The 23145-nt window shown below is 42.7% G+C and overlaps 1 protein-coding gene across 3 annotated transcripts in view; it reads left to right on the top strand.

The window, feature by feature from the left end:
• The window catches only part of ATF6 (activating transcription factor 6), a 75143-nt gene that overhangs the window by 31341 nt on the left and 20657 nt on the right, over window positions 1–23145 (top strand). For 2 of the 3 annotated variants that reach the window (XM_063406771.1, XM_063406774.1), the window contains one exon: window positions 1976–2090. In XM_063406771.1, coding sequence (XP_063262841.1) covers window positions 1976–2090 — 115 coding nt within the window. The remainder of the gene's footprint in view (window positions 1–1975; window positions 2091–23145) is intronic. The other variant, XM_063406772.1, reaches the window with a different exon arrangement.

Below are 23145 nucleotides of genomic sequence, written 5' to 3'. Positions count from 1 at the left end.
AAGACTTCAGGTATCAAAATGAGACGCTCCAGTTATTTCCCCAAGTTTTGCACTATTAATATTGTGGTTCTTGATGCATAAAGCACTGTCTTGCCTCATTTCTTCCCAAAACAAGCCTGTGTGCAACATCCTAGTGCTCTGTGATGCATAACAGGGAGTGTCCTTCAGAGTTTTAAAACGAAAGTTTTATTTATCTCCCAATAAATTGCCAGGTTCAGCACCACTGTTTGGGATGCGTAGTTTAATATGGTGCTTTCTTGTAATATGCAAAGGTGTTACTAAAACAGCTGATAGTTTTGCACCTGGTTTTGGTTCTGGAGTTCCTCCCTCCCTTTGATGGAGAGGCCCATTGTGGTTATCAGGAGATATTCAAAGGCAGAGGCAATGTCCTGCCTGTAATCCCCTGGTATCGCTCGTGTTCAATGTGTTATATGACCAGGAGAGCTTTGGAAAGGCCCCATGGTTTCCAAGTGCTTTGGAAGAGTTTTGCCCCATGGCTGATTTTTAGGTCTTGTTGTGTCCCAAGGAGTGTGGGCGAGCACACAGCTCTGCATGCCCTGTGTCAGCTCTCAGAAGGTGTTGTACGATCAGTGGGCACCATGCCTTTCATCACAGCCCAGCTCCAGTGTCCATCTCAGGAGTGGCTTGCTGGGCCTGCGTGTTTTCATGAAGGAATAATCAAGCCCAGATTACCTCCAGTCTTTGTTTCCTGTGTGTGAAGGATGGGAGCTGATTGCTCATGTGCCTAGTTCTGCAGAAGCGAATGTAGAGTAGAGGTGCCTGCTCCTTGCCCCCCAGGACTTACACCCCCAGTCCTGTGAGAGGGCAGCTTGCCTGGCAGCTGCAATCGTCTGCTTGCAACAGGACTCTGTTAGCAGTGAAAGAGAAGATGGTGACAGCCAGCTGCTGTTACTGCTGCTTGAGAAAATCTCTTGATGATAGATTTGTTCCTTCTTATATTTTAGAAACATACTAAAATAATCTAAATTAGCCCCCCTAGTTCAAAATCTGGGTCAGCAGAAGACTGCTTGGGAGGGGAGGGATGCCTAGTTGGTGTCCTTGCCACAAACACACGGTGTGCTATTAAAGTAGAAGAAATTAAAATGACAGGTTGAAGGTCCAGCTAATGGTTTCCCTGAGTACAGCTTTCCAGTATGATTAAATAAGTTATATTGGAATGGGATTGGAGGAATATAAATGATAGGTAGTATATGCTAGGAATTTCTCACCTTTCCAAGATAAACAGTGGGTAAGTACCATGATTGTAGGACTTGCCAGTGTTTTGGCTTGGAATGGTTTAGAGCCTCTTTTCCTTGTGTCTCACATGTGTAAGATGAGAACCGTGGAAAAGATAAGCCAGAAGTGTGTGAATATCTTATTTTTGCTCCTCTGTCTAAATTGAAAATCAAGAGCAAACCTTTGAGTTTACCAGGGGAAATACCTTTGAGTTGACCACAGGACACAGCAGAAAAAAAAAGTGGATGAGGAAGAAGGTGGATTTGTCATTTGACAGTAAATAAAAGCTCTGTTTATGCTTAACTTTGCACTTCTTTCAATTTCGGTGGTTTGGATTCTTAGCAGTAAAAGAAAATTATTAAATTATTAAATGGTTTGATATTTTATTGCAGAATGACATTTTATCCTTAAATTTATTTTCAGAAGTCATCACAACTCTTCAGACACTTTAGGTTCAAACTTTTTTTCTATTGAGCTAGCAAACAGGTTTTTGCTGGCCTCAGAAGCATGAAAAAAACCAAATCTGGAAAACTTTGCCACAGTGAGACCTTTGAAGCACCTTGAACTTCGAAAAAGTACTGAGCAGTTTCATTGCCTTTACCTGTGTTCTGTTCTTCCACATGCTTCTCTCAGTGGATGAAGAGTGCAGTTCCTTTAAAAAGCAGGTCCTCAAAGTAATTGCCTCACTGAAATGAACTGTCTTGTCTAAAGTAATTACCTTTGCCCTTCTTTATTTCAGCAGGAGCTCAGGGAATGAGCTGCAAGTGTATTATGCCTCTCCGAGGAGCTATCAAGACTTCTTTGAAGCAATTCACCGGAGGGAGGACACCTTCTATGTGGTGTCATTCCGCAGAGTAAGTGTAGCAGTGGCTGATACTCTTTCACGTGTGTCCCTAAGACTGCTTCTAACAGAGACACCAAAGGTGACTTAGTCAAGATTGAAGGTAAATTTCTTTCTTCTGAGATGGTGCTTCTCTGTGTCCTTTACAGTAATACGGCCAGATCATGGTCTTTGCAAAACATACCCATTACATTGGGAATGGAAAGAGCTTTGTGGAAAACATCGTAGTGCCAGGGCAAGACAGCCCAAAATTGCATGAACCCTGTGGTTAAACACACATTAGAGCTACTTAATAGGGGTACAAACCTTTTGTGCTTCCCTTTTGTGCTTCTGGATACAGGAACACATGTACCCTCTGCATAAATTATTACTGTTAACACAATACAGTTTCTATCTTCCCATAAAACTCTTGCATTTGCAGTTTTATGTGTCATGTATTGCAGCTGTGTGCAGGGCCACAATAAGCTGACACAGATGAGTGTGTCTGCTGTCTGTGCTGAGATACAGCAGAGACTTGTGCTGCAGCTTTGTCAGGCGCAGCCTCACATCTACAGGTCAGTTAATGATGGTAAAAGCTGTTACAGAATGGAGTTTCAGGCATCTGATGGCACTTTCTGCACTGCAAGCCTGACTAGTGTTGAAGCCAGGACAGTGAGAAGCTGATTGGGATCTGGTGATGGAAATGATCAAGGCAAACAGGGAATGAAACACCAAGCTGGAGTTGGAGGAATTTCTTTGCTCCCTTTTGCAGAGGTGTTGATGAGCCATTAGATATGTCTGTAATGTACGTTTGGCTGATTCTGGGGTCTTGCTGAACCTCCTGCCCTGCCATTTTGCAGTTGGGCTGTTAGATGAGAATTGTTCTGTGCATGTTCACAGCTGTGATCCTCCCAAGACCCTGCAAAGCTCCATTTGTCTCTTCTTCATAGGAGTGTCCCAAGAGTGGTCCCGTGGTACTGGGGGACCAGTGATGGCCACGACAGCAGCTCACCCAGCTAAAACCAGTAATGTGTAAAAGAGCACACAGATAAGCACAGCTATTTTTAGCAGTTCCTATGTTGTCATAACTACCAATCTGTAGATGCCATAGGTACATAGGAAATACAGCCCCATTCCACCTGACACACAGCACATTTCTTAATTTATGAGATGCATATCTGTAGAAAAGGTTCAGGCCAAATAAAAATAGCAGTGCTCTTCTTAGGATTAAGGTTTTATGCTGAGTAGAAATAGGAGGTTAGTTTCCAGTTTTGGGATTACTGGATTGTGTCACAAGGCTGGAATTTTGTTACTAAATGTTTGGCATGTTCTGCTGTTCTTTCAGCTAGCAACACAAATATAGCCAGCACCAGGCTCCATATATCCTGAGGATGAAGAGAAGGGAGTGGAGAATAAAAGTTTTCCTGGAAACTCTGAACACAAAGCAGAGCAGTGTTTGTAGAGTTCTGCACTTGGGGTCATTGCTCCAGCCCACCTGAATGTATGTACATGTCCATAGGTCCTGTTTACACTGTCGGGTTAATGACCTGGAAGTTGTCAGCTCTCATTTCAAGTCTCAGAGCTGTCCTTGGAAACAGTGAGCCTTGTGCCAGAGAATCCCTACAGCTTGCTCTGCTCTCTTGCAGGGAGAGGTGCGGGGGGGTCTTTTAAACCCATCTATGAAGTTTATTTGCAAAGCTTTCGGTATTTCTGTTTTATGAATGAAATGTCCTCAAATAGAAGGCAGTTTCATGCATTACCTCATTTATTGTTTTAATGGGGCAAACCTGATCTAGCAGCAAACTCTGCCCTGAGGCACTTTTAAATGACTTGCTTGGATTCTTTTGTGAGTGCAGAAGAAAGGACTCCTGCACAGCCCGAGGGGTGCCATCAGCAGGGCCCCAGCCTGGGTGGTGGCCTTTCACCTCCTCCTGGGGATTGCTGACTTCATTTTCTCTGGACCACAGCTCTCTTTTCACTGATGATTAGGAGCTGAAAGGGGACTGATTCTGCCCAGTGCTGTCCCACAGTTCACTTGTGTTGCCTGTGCTTGTCCAAGTGAGCTGAGGCCTGGAGATGAAAGGTTTTGTTCTCCTCTCTCACTGTTTGCCATGTGCACACTCCCACATACTTAATAAGCTGGTACAGCTCTGTAACATAAAAAGCAGAACATAAATCATGCAGTTAAACATTGCAGGGCAGGGATAGTGTGCTCCAAGTGGAAGGGGGGACTGTGGACCTCAGGAGTTCCCTTCCACCTGATGTCCTTGGATCCTCTGTCCCCATTTCCTGCTCTGTGTGCAGCCTCACAAACCCCAGCATTTCTTCTGGATGCATGTGATAAAATGTAACATTCTTTGTGTGTTCTCACTTGCACTACAGGAGCTGTGCCCTGAGTTCCTTGGATTTTATAGAAAATGGGATTTGCTGGGGCTACCCCTGCCTCTTCATGGTAGTACTCAGCCAAGATTTCTGGAAGTGCAGGATTGGGAATCAAAGGTCTTGCACACTGCGTGTTCTTCTGGTGATGCTTGCTACCTGTAAGACTGAGATTCCCGTGATCTCATTATTTTTACCATCTTTCCTTGCCTTAGAAGGCTTGCAGGTCTGCATATTTACAGTTGAAGTTTATGTTGTTTTTTTTCTTTTCTAAGGAGGAGACAGGAAAATAAAGTAGCATCTGGATCAACTGAGTCAATAGAAGAAGCAAAGGTTTTGCTCCAGGTGTCTTAAGAAATTAATTAGTTGCTATTATCAGGGGAATCTGTAATGTCATTTTTAAACAAGAAGAGTCTGCTGCTCTGCCAACACCTTTGATTTCTGCTCTGTAATGTCTGTGATACCAAGTCTGCTTGATATGTCCTAAAAGCCCAGTGGAGTGTGGAAATAAAACCCAAGCTGGTGGATCTGAGGTGCTCTGTCAGCAGGGAAGAGACACCTAGCTGCCTTTCTCAGCCTGGCACCCACACACCTCTGTCAGAGCTCACTTCTGGTTTGCCACAGAGTACTCAGGCCTTGAGATTGTTTCTAGAAGTACCTGAATAGCTAGCTTAATTTGAAAAGTAATTAAGTATATAATTGGAGAAAACAAATCCCTTCCAATTTACTTTGGCCTGTAAATGCTGCTTCAGATCACTCCACACTTGTGTGGTTAGGATCAGAGTCCCCACAACTTGGAGTGATTAAGCAGTAGATTTCTCCATCCTGGAAGGTTCACTCAGTGACCCTTTGATGACATCTCTGCAGGCTTATTTAAGGACAGTGACATTTTTTAGGGTAAGAATATAATCACTGTTCATAAGGAAAACACAGTTTAAAGTTTATTTCACTTGGGAAATTCAGAGGATTTCTGGCATTTCCTCTCACTACTTTCTCTATTTCAAAGCACAAATGTCTCCTAATATCAAAGTTTGCCACTTGCATTTATTTCAGTGCATATACAGTATTTTACAGTAGAATGCAGTAAAACATAGATAGTAAATGGTGATTGTTTGTTAGAGCAAGAGTGATGCTGGCCCTATGGGAATCAATGGCAAAGCCTTTACTAACTTCTGTAAGACCAGGATTTTGCTTTTTAAATTTCTGCTTCAGTGCCATAAACCATGGAGCTTGAGGGAAGCCTCTTATTATGAAAGTAAATTTCTGGTCCTCCAAGCCAACATCTGCAGTAAGCATTTAAGGGTTTCTCAAGTTCTGCAAACAATTTTTTGCTGAAATGATGAAGCCAAATTTCAATCAGAACTTTTGTTCTTTTTTTGTCTGCTAGGAATAAAAATGTCTAGGTTGTGGTGTGCTTCTGTTGGTAATGAGCCTATGCTGTGCTAATTGTATTTGAGATGATATAATTGTATTTGGGATGATCTGTTACTTTCAGGAAGCAAAAGATTATAAAGCCTGGCTTTGACATGCTTGTGCAGGAGCAGTTTGCTGTGCTGCATACACTTCTGGCAACAACAATTTGAATATATCAGAGCATGAGGCAGGTTCCAATTCACTGCACTCCTGATGCCATCTACATCCTGCAGGCAAAACTGCTTTATAAGAGGTTGGCCAGAAGTATATGTTAGGACTGAATTTCTGAATTCAGAATTTCAGTCCTAACATATACTTTCATCCTGTTCTCTTGCTCTTGACAGTGGGTGGTTTTTACTGAACATGGAGTTTTCTGCTGTTGACTTTTTTGCATATTTTTGCAGACTGGGACGTGTAATTTGGTGTTTCATTCAGATGAATTGATTAGACCCACATAATCCTGCTGCCCCTAGAGACAGAGCAGCTATTCTGTATGTTTGAGTCCTGTGGATTTGCAACTGCTGCAAGTTAACATGCAGATTTTTGAAACGAGCAGATTTTACAAACTTCTCTTTTTCCTGTGGAGCCTGACTGTAGCTATTTAGAGGAAAAGGAATACTTTATTCCAGGATTGTAGGATTTTTAGATCTTGTCTTATATTTTATAAATATGCTGAGAATAATATGTGGTAAAAGAACTGAGGCTCAGGGCATAGTATCCATGATGAAATTGTCTGTCCTTTTCAAAGCAGAGGTCACCCTTTAGCCTGTCTTCTCTGTGAGGCCAGTTCTTGCCTCTCTGGGAGAATTTGAGGAAGCAAACAAGTATGTGTGATTGTGCTTCAGCATGCCCTGGAGCTCAGTGAGTCAGCCTCTGTCAAACTACAGCTGTATTTGACTTTCAAATTTGAAAATCCATTATGAAAACCTTCTGTTTGCATCTAAGTGTCGATAGTGAAAATTAAGTCTGGCCTGTTGCATTCTTTGTTACAAATTCCCTCTTTTCTGGCCAGACTTTGGATTCTTTCTGTGTCAGGGAATTTTCTCCTTCCAAATCCCTGGTGTCTGTATGAAAACAATGAAGCAAGCTTTCTTTCTGGTCTTTCTTGAACTGTCTTCTCTGATACGGAATATTTCAGGTAGGTGGGGAGGAGGAAGAAGTAACTTTCAAAGGCACTGAGAGGTGATGGAGGGAAAGTTTCTCTGTGCTCTTCCTGTTACTCAGCTGGGAAAGATGTTGCTTTTGGTAGCATCTTAGAGCTTAGTCTAAAAACCTCCAGAGAGAAATCTAGTAATCTAAAATTAAGTCTAAAAATTTATGTTGGTCTATAGAGCACAAATGGCCTCACCTCAGTCCCAGTATTCTCAAAATACTTGCATACGACAACAACACAACTGCAAGTTACATTAAGAGAAGCTCAAAAGAAGTTAATTTAGGTTTGCAGCTAAAGGCCAGCAGTTCTTTAAAAAGTATTTCTATCAACACCTTCTCCTATTTTCCAGAAAACCTGACTGTGCCATCATTTGGTGCTGAGGACATCCTTTGGGGAGCGAAGCAGCAAAGAACTGTGTGTGTGCTGTGGAGAGCAAGCAGGCTGAGTGGAGGGGGAAGAGAAGGAGCAGGCAGTGAGACACCCCAGATGTGTGGGGTGGAAGCCAGAGAGGAGCAGCCACGAGTGCCAGCTGCAGTGCAGCATTTCCTGGCTCAGCCAGGTGCAAACAGGGGGTAGGAGGGACCAGAACAGCGGTGCAGAATGGTGTTTCTGAGAAGGGAGGTGCTGCTGTCACAGCACGTGGGGTTTTGTTTCCTTTGTTCTGTTTTTAGCTCCTTCTTGGAGAGCTGTTCCTACTTGGGAATCTATTCCAAGGCATTTTGGAAGCAAAGTCTTTGTTGCTCTGATTTTTATCTCCTTGGGTCTCTTTGAACCCCACTGTCCTCCAAAGAAAGTTGAGAATGGATGTGGTGTTGAGGACAGATATATAAGCAGAGGCAGAAAAATTAACTTGAGTATGTCTGGCATGAAGCAAAAGCTCCTCTTGGATCTTGTGTGTATAGTCTTGATTCGTTTCTCCTCTCCATGGTTGCTGGAACTTCATGAATCATATTAATGCCATCACTGAACCTCTTCTAACTAATACTTTGTTATTTTTAAACTAGTATTTGGAAGGACAACATACACTGCACATAATTATAGTGAAAATGAAACATGCTGCAAGAAATGTCTCCAGAACCCAAAGCAGTTGCAGAGAGACGTGACCAGTAATAGCATACATGTATTTAAAATGTGCTGCATGCTTGAGAGACAAAGAGCTGTGGGCAAGAAGGAAAGGAAGATTGCTGGGTTTGGAAAACCTCTGTAAAAGACCCACTGCTTACGAAATTAGTGTAGACATAGGCTAGAGAAGTGTAATTGGGAAGTATGGGAGGAAGATGTGATTATACAGTGGGAATTGTCTCAGTAAAGGAAGTGACAGCACTATCTCAATGAGAGTACAGAACAGACAATTGCTACCAAGAAAGTGGGCAGGAGTACAAGTTCATCCACAGACAATTAATTTGTGTTCAATTAGAGCAGGAAGTGAAAATATGTAGCTCTGAAGCAGTTCCCTTCCTTCAGGAAATAACTAAAGTTCAGTAATGCATTAATAATATTTTACTTATGCCAGATAATAGTTCAGCTTTCTTTAGTGATAGCATGGTATTCATTGAAGAAAATTTTATTCAGGTTATTCTGAACAATTCCCAAAAGGGAATGATGTGCTGCTCTTGCTTATGATCCGTAGCAGTATTTAATTATGGGATCAGTGCTGACCAAGTCCTAACTGTACAGAGACATAAATGATACCTTCAACTCTGGAACTGCAGTAGCCAGTAAGACACTGACTTGAATCTGGTAGGAACAAACTGCTTGAAAAAATGACCTTCATGCTACTTCATTTGCCTTGAATTACTGTACATGCAGAGAGCACTTTAAAGTACCCATGCTTGCATTCGTAGTTGTACTTCACACTTCCATAGCTTCAGACTAGTGATATTTTTCTGTTCATTTTCAGTTTTTTATGTAGAGATGTGTTTGGTTTCATTAGCGTCCTACCTTCCAGCAAATGTTGATCATTTCACTACTGCATTTGAGACCATTATTTAAAATCTGAGGCATGCTTTTAGAGTTAATTCTGGTCAGATTAAGTTATTTACTTCCATTTGGAATTAATCCTTTTGTCAGATTTTTAGCTGGACAGCACACAAAGCGTATTTTATGAAGTAAGAGCCCAGGTGCTGTTATGAGTGTGTGCATATTATCATCACCTCCCACTGGACTGAACAGAACTCTTGCAGCTTCCAGGTTTTATTTTTAAATAGCTGACACTCCTAGGACAAGAAGTGTGATAGAATTCACTGTACATTTTTGTCTTTAAACTGGCCTTAAAACTGCTTGAAAGTGGAACATAAAACTTGTTTTCAACTTCTGAGTGTCTTAGTTGCTTGTGGTCTATCTACTGGGATGGTGATGCGTGTGAGAAGAGCTTGTTTTGCCTTGTGCCTGGCATGGCTTGCTCCTCACCCTGCAGTTGGATAAACTCCAGTTTTGCCAGCACATTTGTTGGAGACTGTTGGGCTTTGAGTTAGTGATTAAGAATTCGGAATGCCGTGGGCTGAGCTGAGACATCCTTTATGCTGGAAACCACTGTTCAGGAAATCCTCTTGGTGATTTGATTGCAAATGTTAAAGTGTGCTTGTGAATAATTCTGGCACTTGAAAAGTGCTTTTCATGGAGAGAAGGCAAAGCTGTGCAGGAGGGGTGTGTGCACAGTTCAAGCAGTGTGTTGCACCATGAGGATGCTGTGGATGAGTGGCCTGCTAAATGCCATGGGCCACTGCCCTTGGAGCTGGTTGGCAAAGGGCCACCAAGTACTGCATGAGTGATTGTTACTGTTCCTTGGTTCTGTGACTATCCAAAACAAGGCTGGAAGTGTCGGCTGTCTCAAAGAGGGTTATGCCCAGTATGAGGAAAGTGCTCTGAGCTGTGCTCAGAGAGGTTGTGCTATGTGAGAAGGTGCACAGGCCTTCCTCTCAGCATCTGAGTCCTGCCAGGCTCCCATGTGTTAATGCACTCCTCTGAGACTCTAGAAGTGCACATTCCCAAGCTGTTCCTCAGCCTGGAGATTCTTAGGTTGAGTCATTTGTTAGCATCTGGGAGGCCCTTGTTTAATGTCCTTTCTAGGAAATCAGCACAGAGCTCTTCTTCTCTCTAAGAACAGTCCTGAGCAATCAGACCTGCAATTTTTCATCCAGAGCTCAGTAGGTAATCAGTGGGCAGGTGACTCCTAGAAAAGGTGGCTGCAAAGAAACCATTTTGCTGTCTCAGGTAGTCTGGGATAGCATCTCCAAAACGGCATGTCGTTACCATCAGGGAAGTAACCCTGTGGGTTTCTCTTTGCTTTTGCTGGACCGTGTTTGGCATTTGCTAACCATCTATAAGCCTTAACTCTCCAGCAGGTAGCAGAGGTGCTGCATAGAATCCAGGCATGAAGTTTCCTGACTGCTCAAGTTTGCAAAGTGCCAACATAGAGAAACGTGTACAAAAATGAAACTAGAATAAACATGCTGGCATTTGGAGAAAAGCAACAGATGCAGCAGTTTGCTTGGTGTAAAATTTGGCAAAATCAGGTAATTGCAGCTCTAGGAGAATAAGAGAAAGTGTAAGGGACTACATTTACACAACCAGAAAGAAACTTTAGGTTCAGGCTAAACACAGCTGTGGTACTACAAATGCTGAAAAAAGCGTGTGAAGCCAGCTGGGTAAACTGCAATACCATAACAGAGTATCTCCATTTCAGGGTAGAGTTGGTTGGTGTTGGCTTGGTATGACAGTCCAGGAGGAGGATATTGCCCAGAGCTTGGCAGTTGTCAAAAGGATGTAAGAAATGCATGTAATAAGTGTGTATGTCCCTCAGTCTCATTGTCATAAACACATGTTCCTGTAAAGAGTGCAGGATAGGCCAGAGCGAAGAACCTGACACCCTGTAAGTTCTTCAATAATGACTATTTAATTCACTACAGCACATCCCTCCTCTGCTCTCCTGCAGTTCTAACTGGCACTGTCCAGCAGAGTAGAGCCCTCTTCACGTGAATCAAAACTGACACTCTTATGACTTAGTCTCTCCAAATCTTGATGGTTGATCTGAGAATTTACCTTTTTGCTTATAAAAGTCACTTCCAGTACCTTAATTCTCCTAGGAAACAGATGTCTTAGGACAAGACTGGTGTGGATTGAAAGAAGGAAACCAGAACGGTGTACCTCAGCTGTGGCACGTTCTGTCTAATTGTATTACAAATCACCTCTAGCTGCTTGCAGTGCTTTTTCTGCTTGAAAATGCCCTGACAAAGCCTTGGTGCAGCTGCCTGGGCTTGTAATAAGTTACAGTGTTGAATGTGGCCCATCAGAGGATGTGTTGCTGTCCTGGTCTGGGTTTCCCTCCCAGTAATGACATGTGCAGTTGTTACGTGGCTGTGTGTGCTCTTGATGTGCTTACAAACAGATCTGTGTGGGATCAGAGGGACGGGGGAAATGATCTGCAGCTTGGGGACTGCCTGGAGTTCACACTGCCTTTGTGTGTGTCAGGAGTAGCTCTGCAGAGCCACGAGAGGTTCAGAGGGCAGGAGGGAATGGAAGTGAAAGGGAGGACATGCAGCAGGAGAAGCAGCCTCAGGCTCTTGCTCTTCTGTAGACCTACATATTAAGAGCCTGATAAAGTATTTTTGTTGATGAGTTGAGGTAATGAAGAGAGTAGTGACTACACATATTAACCTGGTTAATGGCAGGCTGAGTGGCCCTCCAGCTAGAAGTGAAGGTTTGGATTGGTGCCTTCAGGGTGCTCAGTACCTCTGATATTTAGCAGAAATTGTGGTGAGTCCAAGATGTTCAGTTGCTTTCCACAGAATTAAAACCAGTACAGTAGTATGAAAAGAGGGGAGCGTTCATATGGAAGCATAATTCAGGTGATTAAAAAAGTGCCCGTGCAATTGACGCTATCCATGTAGTGAAATCAGTTCTTTTGCCAGAGTATTTGTACCCTCGGTGTCTAAGAGAACACTGATGCATGTAGTCATCTAAAACCTTTCATGCATCATTCCTCACATCTTTATTCTATTATTAGAATTCTGGTAGAGCTTTCTTTGACCTGAAAGTCCCCTGTGTTTTGAAATAAAAAAGCTGGAAACTCCAGTGGCTTGATGAAATGTTGTCAATGGGGCATTTCATTTTTAAAACCCACATGTATGAAAACAGAGCTTCTGTGGTTCTCTGATATGATTGCATCATACTTTGCAGGATGTTTGTAGAAAATGTTGAAGTTAAGACTTATTGTTCCATGAGCAACATGTACCTAATTAGAACATTTGAAGGCAAAAACCTTTGCAGAAGTTCTAGATGCTACTGGCACATGTCAAGTGAGAAGTGCACCAATAAAGGCTTAGGTTTGCTTAATTTGCAGTGTTTCTCTCATACTTCTGTTTTTCTTCCTTAATTTCTTTGCATCTGGCTTTCTTTCTTAAATCATTTCACAGATTGCTGTTGCTACTTTACAGACTACCAGGCACCACAAATTCTCAAGCATCATTCAAAGCTCCTTCTCTGCTAGACGGAGCCAGAGGAGCTCTTCTCAATTTTCCCCACATATCCCAAACACCTACCATTGCATGGACTAGATTTCCTTCCAGAGGTACCTTTCCTTCTGTAGGTTTTAAAAGGAACCCAGACAGCTCTGTGAGACAGCTAGTGCTGGAAAAAATTAATCTCACCCTGAGTGGGGAGATGAAAGGCTTTGAGCTTTGCTTGAGCTGTTATGTTCTAAATGTGGTGGAGAGCTGGCAAGTACTGATAGAAGAAAACATATTACTCTGCAGGAAGAGAGACAGGCCCAGCCTAAAAGCTATAGCCTGACGTCTTCTGAGTGGTGTGCAAGCAAGCATCTCCACGTTTTTATCTTCCCAAAGCTGACCTTTCCCTCTCTTTTATCTAATCTGGTGCCTGTGATCTTGCTGATTCAATTGCCGTGGCAGACAAGCAGTTGCTCACATGCACAGTCACGAGATGGACAAGGAGCCTTATGCTCATTCACCAGTTTACACCTCTGTTTATCCATTCTCAGTCTTCAGAGCAGCATCCAAGTAAACTATTGTCACAATAGAAAGCTTTCTGTGGAAACTGCTGTTTTCTACCAGCTGTACAATGGACAAATGCAGGTGGCTTGTGTGATGGCCTGTATAGCACTGTAGTGCTCTCATACTGTTCAGACTGGATGATTTCTTTTCTTCCCTAGCTACATGAGCAGATCCCAGGACTTTTTAAAAGGTTAAGACCAGTGAGTCATTCACATGGTTTATCAGCACCAGAAAGGAGGGTTCCTGTTGTCCAGGCCAGTTCCTTGGCTGTGAGTATTCAAGTCCCTCTTTGGGCCATTTTATTGTCTTGGTGGGAAAACAGTCTGAGAAGTTCAGGGGACTTTCAGGAGAGTCTGACAATTGCCAGAGGCTGCCAGGGAAGGAGAAGAAACCTTCCTGTTTTAGGTAGTCGTGGAGATCAGATTGATTAGGTTATGCCCAGCCATTCTGAAGTGATTTAAGGTAGCTTGGGGATGATTAAGGAAGAAGCCTCAATGTCAGGCATCCTTTTTGCTTCCAAGTATGAGTTAATCATGTACCTTGTATATGCTTTTAAGACCATTTTCCATCAGATTGTTTTCTTGGTTTGGTTTGGGGGGTTCTTTTGGGGGGAAAATGCTACATTTTTATAGTCCTTTTTTCCTTATAAAATGATCTCTGTTTCTAAGAACTGATTTATGTCTTCCTCAGCAAGACTAGAAATTCAAACAAAGCAGATATTTGCAAAAAATCTGGATTCAGAACTGAGATTTAGAACGGAAACTTAAAAGTGAAACTTAGCTACAAATGTGAAAAGAAGGAAGCTTCTTGGGCTGGGCTAAATGCAAACCAATAGGCAAGAAAAAGGAAAGGGAACTTCATACTCTCTTAACTGAGGTTATTACCAACAGAGGCAATAACTTCTTTAACATTATTATACTGAATAGCTCTTTAATTAGAAGACACTATTAATAGTTGATGAATCCTTAGCCATACAGATATCCTGGGATCTGCAGAATGAGAAACATCTTTCCAACAAGAAAGCTGTAATGTAGCAACAGCTGTAATGTAACACATTGCACAGCTTAAAATGCTGCTGTCAAATTTGGACTCAGGCCACTGCATCCTGATATTAAAACCTTGTTGTTTGTGCACCAGCATTTTGAGGGAGACAAAAGGCAGCTTGGCTTTGGAGCCCCAGCCATGGCCTTAGTGTGCCAGGCCACTGTCCAGCCATGGCAGCCCAGGAGCTCTGCCTGTCCCTGCTGCCATGGCTGGATGGCCAGGATGAGCAGAGACCCACCCAGCTCTGAGCTGTCATTGCTAAGCTCTGGGTAAAGCTGGGGGGCTCAGGCAAAAATGCAACTGACTGCTGCCTGAGAAGAGTGTTTATTTCTGTGTTATCTGCATGTGTTTCTTTCCTTACATCCCATGTTGCTCTATTCTTGTGGGTTGGGTGATTTTATTTATATAAAGGTATTCTTCTATTCAACTTTGGCATGATTTGGAAGGAGGGAGAAACCGCTTTCAGCAGTGAAATCAGAGGAGAGAAAATGTCAGATGAGTAGAGAAGAAAGAGCACCCAATTCTTTAGGTTCCATAGAAAGGTGTTTTCAAAGCCACTTTACCCAGCAGCTACTGACAATGCAAATGAGACCTGTATTTTTAAAACCGGGTCAAAGGCAGTTCAGTAAAAGTACTACCTCTGCTTATAAAACAGCTTTCTGCCTGTGACCATCATCATGGTAACCTAAAATATAATTTCTTGCTGCTGCTTGGGATGTAATTACCTCCATCTCAGTGGAGTTAACTTCTTAGATGTTGAGAGAGAGATTCAGGTACCCTGAGCATATGAGGCTAAAGGATGCAGGGAGGAGGAGATCCCCAGAAACTTAACACACAGTCAGTTGTTTTTTCCAAGAATTTGAGGGATAACAAACACTTGTAACCCAGACTTTCCAGTCTTCTGATGTATTTCTGTGTAACTGATGCAACTTCCACAATTAGGAAAGATTTGTTGCCAATTTCCTGTACATCTGTTGTGCTCTCAGAGGCAGCATCTCTCTGGCTGCAGATGCGAATCAAGCTGCCGCTGTCTGCTCTTGGGCAGTACCATGGGTTAACCCCATCCAGTAAATAAGAACCATACAGCCACTAGTTTATGCCCTGTCTCCTGGGGAGGAGACCCAGGGAAAAAAGTACACCTTGTAAAATAAAAACAGTTTAATAATTAAAATAAAGTAAATATCATTATAAAAGTGATAATAATTATAATGAAAAGGAGAGAGAGGAGAGGAGCAAATGATGCGCAATATACCTGCTGACTGATGCCCAGCCTGTCCCAAGATGCAATCCTGGCCAATTCTCCCCAGTTTGTGTACTGGATACAACATTGTGTGGTGTGGGAGATCCCTTTGTCCAGTTTGGATCAGCTGTCCAGGCTCCCAGTAGTGTACCTGCTGACTGGCAGAGCATGGGAGAGCCAGAAGTCCTTGATTTGGGGTAAATTCTACTCAGCAAAAGCCAAAAAATGAGTGTGTTATCAACATAAATTCAAAGCAGGCACTGTGTTACCTGCTAAGAAGAAAAATAACTCTTTCTCAGTTGAAACCAGGACAGGCACTCAAGGGCAAGCAGCAGCAAACTGAAGCTGCCCCAGCAGGGAGAGGAGAGAGGAGCACCCTGAGTTTGTCTCCCACTGGGATTGATCTGAGTTTAGTGTAGACTTACTTTGTTCTCTCTTGTCATTAGCCTTGCTTTCAATTTGTTTGTTTACCCCTCCCAGTGAATATATTTCCAACAAGTTGACAACAGTCACAGATCAGTGGATGGATCAGGAAAGGGAGAAAGTCGCAATGACTGTGAGATGTAAGATGCAGTTGTTGTTGTTTTATTCCCTCAAACTAGATCTGAATCCAGTACCTAATATGCTGACTGCAGAGGACATGTATGCTCGCTCTGCAGAGACTAAAACATATTTTAAGATAAATCCCAAGTGTTCAAGTCAAGAATTCATCTGTGTGTGGTCAGATTTTGGGCTAATGAATAGTTGGGTCCTGTTGTGCCAAATGTGCGTATTGTGCACACTTCTTAGAATAATTAACAGCTTCTGTAAAATGAAGTTTTGCAGTCTAGTAGTATTTTTACCCAAAGCTTTAAATGTATATTCACCTGTGCACCAGTAATATATATAATTTTTCTTTGCATGGGAACATGTTTGGACCCAGTTGAAAAAAATTGCCCGTCAGATTGAATCCTGCATCTTGTGGCCAAATTCTGACTGTCTCAGCTTCCTTAGTTGAGCTGTCCGAGATGCTGAGTCTGCTGCATTGACAACTGCAGATGATCTACTTCTGGACTTGCAGCTGTCTTGCATAGTGTGGAGCGTGAATGGGAGGTTTAAATTCTTTCTGTTGCTGAAGAAGGCAGTGATTTCAGATCAGGACTGGCTCTTGTGACATGTATGTTGTAGGACTGAACACACCGTGATCAAATTAATTGCCTTAATTTAAAAAAGATTGAAGTCTTTACTTAACAGTTGTTTCTGATTAGGATTTTAAAGTTCTCTTGAATCCCCAGCTGCCTGCATGTGTGGGCATTTCCGCTGTGTAAGAAAGCATCCTTTCTCCTGCTTTGAAATGAAATTGTTCTGCCAGAAGAGCGTTCTGTGAGAGGCTCTGTGACCTCTCCTGGACTTGTATAGCTATTCCTGAACGTTTCTCCTGTGTATTTAACTCTGATTGCTGTCTTTGATATCTTTATAACCCTGATTGCTATCAGCACCTTTCTCATACAGTCTTTTCACAAGAGGTCAGCAAGTCAAGGAAAAGGTAGTATGATCTTGACAGACTTCCACATTTGAGCCCAGGCACTTACGGATCTAGGAAATGCTGCTTAGAGGAGCGCCCTGCTCCAGCCTCCTGTGTGGAGGAAAGCTGTTGCTGACAGTGAGTTGGCTGTGGCATTGTTAAGTGGGCTCTGAAGAGTTCTCAGGCTAAAGATCTCACCACAAAGCAAGATCAAAGTGTTCTAGTACTTCACTGTCCTTTGAAGTCAGCTGGGAGAGAAAGCAGGGGACAGCTGTATTAGCAAATGGATTTGGAACTGCAGTGTTGAGCCAGCATTTGGAGAAAGCCTGGCATCAATTTCTTTTTAGCCATGCAGCTTCTGTTTCATGGGAATGTGATCTGAAGAGATCATGCTCCACTCCAAGGAGTGTGCCCATGGACCTGCACCGTTTTTGTGCACTGGCTAGCTCTGTGCTTGTGTGGCTGGGCTGCAAAAGGCAGAACAGCAGAAAAAAGGTGTTTGCTGATAGGAGCATTCCCCTCTAGAGCTGGAGTTGTGTGTGCTTTTTGGGGCAGTCTCCAGCTGAACAGTAATTCAGGGAATCCAGGATTTGTCTTCTGTAGAAGACCTGAGGTCGTGCTGACAAGTATAGAAACTTCGGGTTAATGTTTTGTGAGAGAAGCAAAGAATCTGGATTATATCCTTTTTGGTTTTACTGGACTGGATTCACATGCCCTACCTAAATTACATGTTTTTGCAATTACAGATTGCAATTGCAAAACTAATAGCCTGCAGATGCTATGCAAAAGCAGAGCTCTGCTGCAGTGAATTATAGAAGGAGGGGCATTTCTTTTTTGTGTAATAGTAATAAAACAATTAATTCCTTTTGGGTCTTACAACTTCATAAAATCTGCAAAGCCAGTTGACACTAAGCTGGGAGTTACAGATGGACTGCATTTCTGTGCTTCTGTAGCCCCTGGGAAGGACAGAGAATCATAATTTTCAAATAATTTGAAGCAAACATTTTAAATTTTATGATGCTGGTTAGATTGAGAGAGCCTTTAGAAGAAAACCTAATCCTTATCAAACATAATGGAGAAACTTTTCCACCAGTACAAGCTGGGATTCTTTTTCCTTCAGAGAGGCACAGAACTAAGTCAGCTAGACATATCTTTTCCAGTTTGTTTTGAAACGCAGATAATTTCCACAAATGACACACACGCAAATTATCAAAGCATTTTCAAGTCCTTTAGAACCTGCCTATACTATTAGAACCAGAACTGTTCACTTAAACATAGAATTCTGTCCCTCACATCCTCTTACTTCGTGCTTAGGAATTTTTTTTAACCTGCTGCCAAACCAAAATTACATCATAGCAAATGCATGCATTGTTCTTTACTTTCAGGCCTGCAGAGCTGTTCTGCAGACAAGTCTAATTTGCAGGATTTCTGTCCAATCTCTGTCCTGTGCCCTCCACATTCACATGGCGTTTTTCCTTCCTATTCAAATCAAAAAGGATAAAACTAGATGGAAAAAATACATTTATGAGAGAAATAAAGTCCAAGTGGGGTTCCTTTACCTCGTTCTCCCTTGCAGCTGGTCTGGCATTGGTGTGCCCCATTCAAGCTTCTGCAAACTGTGATTTCCTGGCGCATTCCCTGTCCACAGGACAAGGATGATGGTGTTTTGTGCCTCTTGTTTTGGATGTCTTGCAAGTCAAAAATGATACTGAAATAGCTTGGATAGAAATGAGGCAGGTTTATCTTGGGTAATTCCAGAAAGAGAGATTTGCAGAGGAATGGGGAGCTTGAGAGAAGCCGGTAGTGTTGCTGCTCAGGTGTCCCTTAACCAGGGTGAAGATGATGCTTCAGTAGGACAGAAGGTTAATGAGCCTGTCTTTGGAAGCGTGCTCATGTTCCACTTCCTGGAGGTGGTGCCTTCTCAGAAGCCCGCTGGGTAGAGTCTATAGGTTCCTAATTACCAGCATATTTCAGTGTTATTTTAGGGCATAATTCCTTCTCTTCGGCCTTGTACGTTGAACAAAGGGATTATAAACCATGAAAATAGAAAAAAATGAGCAGTGTATCAATATTTTTCACCTTTCTATGATACCTGCTTTACAGCTGCCTTTTGTGCACCTCCACAGTACTTTGCATGTTTGTTAACTGCAAAGAACACAGTTCCCAGCAGGTCTCTGTTATCCTTAGCAGTCTCCATAACCTTTGTTGTTCTTAGTCCAAGAGAGATCCTTTGCTGCTAATTCTCCTTTACATAGAGAAAACTCTCCAAAGCTGAGCCCTGCTCGTGGACAAGCAGCAGTGCTGCCTTTGAAGGGAGGGGGGGAAACTCCTCTGAAGGAAGCTTGTGACAGAGTGAATCTTCCATTCCTCTGAGGTCTCTGGGATTTTCCCAATGCTCTCTGACTCACAGTGAGGTGCTTTCCAATTAGTTTGGTTTTGGAGTCGAGGCCATATCACATCTGGCAGTAGCACAATTGACAATAAAAGGCTCTTAAGACTTCTTCATTAAAAGGTCTCTCATGGGAACTAAACTGGATAGGAACTCCTTCTGCAGGGACAGTGACTAGAAACTGTTCCAAAGTGCAGTTAGGTTTTATTTATAAAAATTCGTTTGGGAATGGCAGAAAGGTGTGATCTTACAGTAGAGGACATTTAATAGACTGTGGGATTGAGCTATTTCTGGTAAAACACTTAAATAAAAAGCATATCTCATCACTTCATTCCATCACTGTGTGCAAAGTATAGGCTGTAAAAACCACCTGTGCACAGAAACACTGGGGTTGAAACAGCACTGAGGTGAAAAGGAGCAACTTTGGCGAAAATGAAAGCAGAAAAAGAATCTTTATTTCCACTGCTTTTTGGAGCTTTCTTTTTCTGGGACAATCTTCTCCCCATTCCTCAAAACAAGCTTAAAACCTAGAAAAGTAATTAGATACTATGATTAGGAGTTGAAGTCTCAGTTATGAACTCTCATCTTTAAGTGTGCTGCAAACTCAAACTGTGTTATTGTATGCTGGCTAACATGAGGGTTTACATAGGTAGAACTGGTACAATTTCAAAGTAAGTTAAATGGCATTGTTCAACTCAAAGTGGTAAAGCTGCTCTCAGGATGGGCTGCCTAGAGCTGCTGCAGAGAGGCTGATACTTTATGATGTTTTATTGTGGGTTTTCTGTGGTTTATTTCTGTGGGTTCCTTGCAGTCATTATCCCATTTTTCACCTACTCCCATACTCTTCATGTCATGGATTCCCTGTAAGGTTCCATGATGAGGTGAGTAAATCTCCCTGGATTTCTAAGGCCTACCTTTGAAAAAAAGAAACCAACCAAAACAAAAAAGCTCAACACATCAACTTGAAAAACAAGTCAGCTTTACTAAGTTCCTGGTATGATGAGCAAGAGTGGTGGCTATGAGTCACAGTTTGTGTGGAAGTTTTAATTGGTTTCCTCTCTTGGTTTTTTTTTTCTATTCTCAAAACCATCCCCATGCTTTTGAGATGTAAGGGTCAGAAATGTTTCCAGAGGCAGCGTCCCCTCTGCGTTTCTGCCCCATTTAACGTCCACTGATGGCAAAGGCAGTGTTTCAGGAACTTCTGGCATTTTCAGATGGACCAGTGCTGCATCCAGTGTGGTATAACCTCAGGGCACCATATGGTTGCCATCCCCCAAATGAATCAATAATGAAATTATATAGCCATTTCCTCTACAAATTTGTAAACTTTCATACATGCCCTCTTTGAACTGGCAGAGGAAACCAGAAATGCAAAGGCCTGATCCCATTTACATCCTGATCTGTGCTCTGCAGTATTGGGAACTGCTAGGGTAGATGAGGATCAGCCCCTTGGCTCTGAGTGTGCATTGGTGAGTTCTCTTCCCTGGGGAGCAGCCTCCTTTTGTATTCAGAGGGCTGTTGAAATCCAGCTCAATTCCTGAGAATGAAGTTCTCAGGTACCATTTCTTGGACAGGAGTTTTGTGCCAAAGGCTGGGATGCTGCTCAGGGCCAGGTCAGTGGCCTGTGTAGGAGAACAGGATAGACACATCACATCTCTGGCAACAATAAAAAGTCTGAAACGGTGATCCTGAAATTTTAAAAAAGTTGAAAAAAAGGTGGCTCAGGGGCTCTGTCAACCCAGGGGTTTAAGAAATCTAGCTCCTTGGAGTATTTGTACTCTGGATCAGTCTCTGAAGTGGCATACAGTATTTTGGGCCTGGGAGAGCACATTTTTGTTGCACATTCTTTGTACTGTCAAAAGCATACCTGTAAAGAAGGTCCAGTGTCGTGTCAGACTGGAAATCCCTGAAGATATTCAGAAAAAATAGGGTCGAAAGACAGTGCATGGATTTGATGGATAATTTTTGTATGATCAAAAAAGCACTTGTTTTTTATCTGCTTCATGTTAAGATCACTCACTGGGTGTGGTCAGATAGTGAACAGATAAGGTTTTAAGCTGTCAGGAGGTGTTGAACTGCCAGAAGTTGTGCCATTAAAGAAAAATGGCCCCTCCCTGGATGTGGAAAGCTCCTCAGCCTGGGTCGGCAGCAGCTGTAATGTGGTCCTGAAACCACAGCAGGAAGATTCAAGCTGGAAGAGGTTGAGGCACACAATCCCTGGGAGACTTCTTAGTCATAAACAGAGATGAAAAAATGCCCAGCTCCAGTGTTTGTTTGCTGTAAGAGGCCTTGGGAAGCTGCTGGACAGAGTGCCCTTTGGCACGCCTGGCTCCTGTTGCCCCCTCTGCTCTGGCAACTGCCTTTGTTGGTTGCAATATACTAGCACAGAGCTGGTCTCCAAGGCAATGGTAAAGATCAAATATCCTCATCAAGGCAAATTACCAGAACAGCACATTAAAGTTTTCCTTTGGTATTTTAATCCAGTCTCCTTGGAGCTTTTATTGCTGTAAAGCAACAAATGTCACTTGTTTTTGCAAAAGGTTACCCTTGGTTTGTCAGAGACTGATCTCTTAACGAAGAGCAGGGCTCGTTGTGACATCTTGACAAGGCCTTTGTGGGCAGTGGGGTGGGTGTTCCTGGAGCCCTGGCTCCTGCATGGATCACATCTGTACTTTGCAGGGTACATGCACCGAGCCACTGGGAAGGGCCTGAGGCTTGGCCCACCCTGCAGCAGTATGACCAGAAGTGTTCACACAGGCAGATGTGCTAAATATGCTCTAACAAAGGACATCTCAATCAAATGTCCTTAATTAAGACCTCAGAAAAGCCTTTTGGAAAATACTTATCCATACCTAAGCACAACAACTAAGAAGGTAAGAAAAATCTGAGGGAATTGATTTGACAGATAGAAACCCCTGGGACAGGAGGAAAGACAGCTCATGCTGAGAGTGCAGAGCCTTTCGGGACTGGAAATCTGCTCCTTTGTGTCCTATGTCACGCGGCCTTCCCTCAAATGTGTGCACCTCTCCTCCAGACATTCCCTGGAATATTTTCCTCCGTTGTGGGCATACTGCGAGGATTAATTCCTGTGTGTTTCTGTCACACAATGAGGCTGGAATGGAGGAGGTGCAGGACTGCTCTCTGGGAGGTGCTGTGGCTGATGGGATGTGCATTTGCAAAAGCCAAAACAAGCAATCTTGCCAGTTCTGTTAATTTAAAACCCAAGTGTCCAGCTTAGAAGTGGTGATGGTTTAGGAAACAAAATTAAATCAAACAGACCCATGCCGAACATTATTTTTTTCTATTTAATGAAACCTCAGGGTATGCAGTGATGATGTTTTGTTTACGTCCTTAAAACTATGAGCGTTAAAACCAATTTTTCAATGAAAAAATGAAAATGAAAGCTAAAATGCTTCCATATTTTCTTGCATCTAGGTAAGGAGGGACTTTGAGTACCAAACCACATGTTGTGAGACTGAGGCTGAAGCTGCAGGAGCAGCAGGACTTTTGGAATATTCTAGCACAGTGGAACAGGATTTCCATTGCTGTTTGGCTTTAAGGGTAGAGATACATGAAGCTCTAAAGCTTTATTCCTGCTAGAGCCCTGATAACACTGATCTGATACACAAGAAACCTCAGAATCCTTATTGCAGTTCCATGTGTTGTTGAGACTTACTAAATTAAGGTAACGTGCTCATGGCTGGATTTTTAGTATCTGTGTCTATTCTTATCTGTCTGGCCATCTCATCTGGCTTCAGTATCACAGAACTGCAGAGATGATCAAAAGCAAAATGAGAATGCTGAAGCAAGGGTCTTGTTTGAAATACTCTTTCCAGGCTGATATTTTTCCAGTCATTCTGCCAGCAGTCTCAGGTCTGCTTCATCTATTTAAACTGTCGTCTAAGTGCAGCTCCTGCTCCAAGCCAAAGCCATCTGTTGTTGGTAATAGTTCTGAT

Source organism: Prinia subflava, chromosome 10, assembly GCF_021018805.1.
Source record: "Prinia subflava isolate CZ2003 ecotype Zambia chromosome 10, Cam_Psub_1.2, whole genome shotgun sequence".
NCBI classification, from domain to species: domain Eukaryota; kingdom Metazoa; phylum Chordata; class Aves; order Passeriformes; family Cisticolidae; genus Prinia; species Prinia subflava.
The sequence above is the reverse complement of the archived record's forward strand: the minus strand, read 5'-3'. Positions and strand labels throughout refer to the sequence as shown.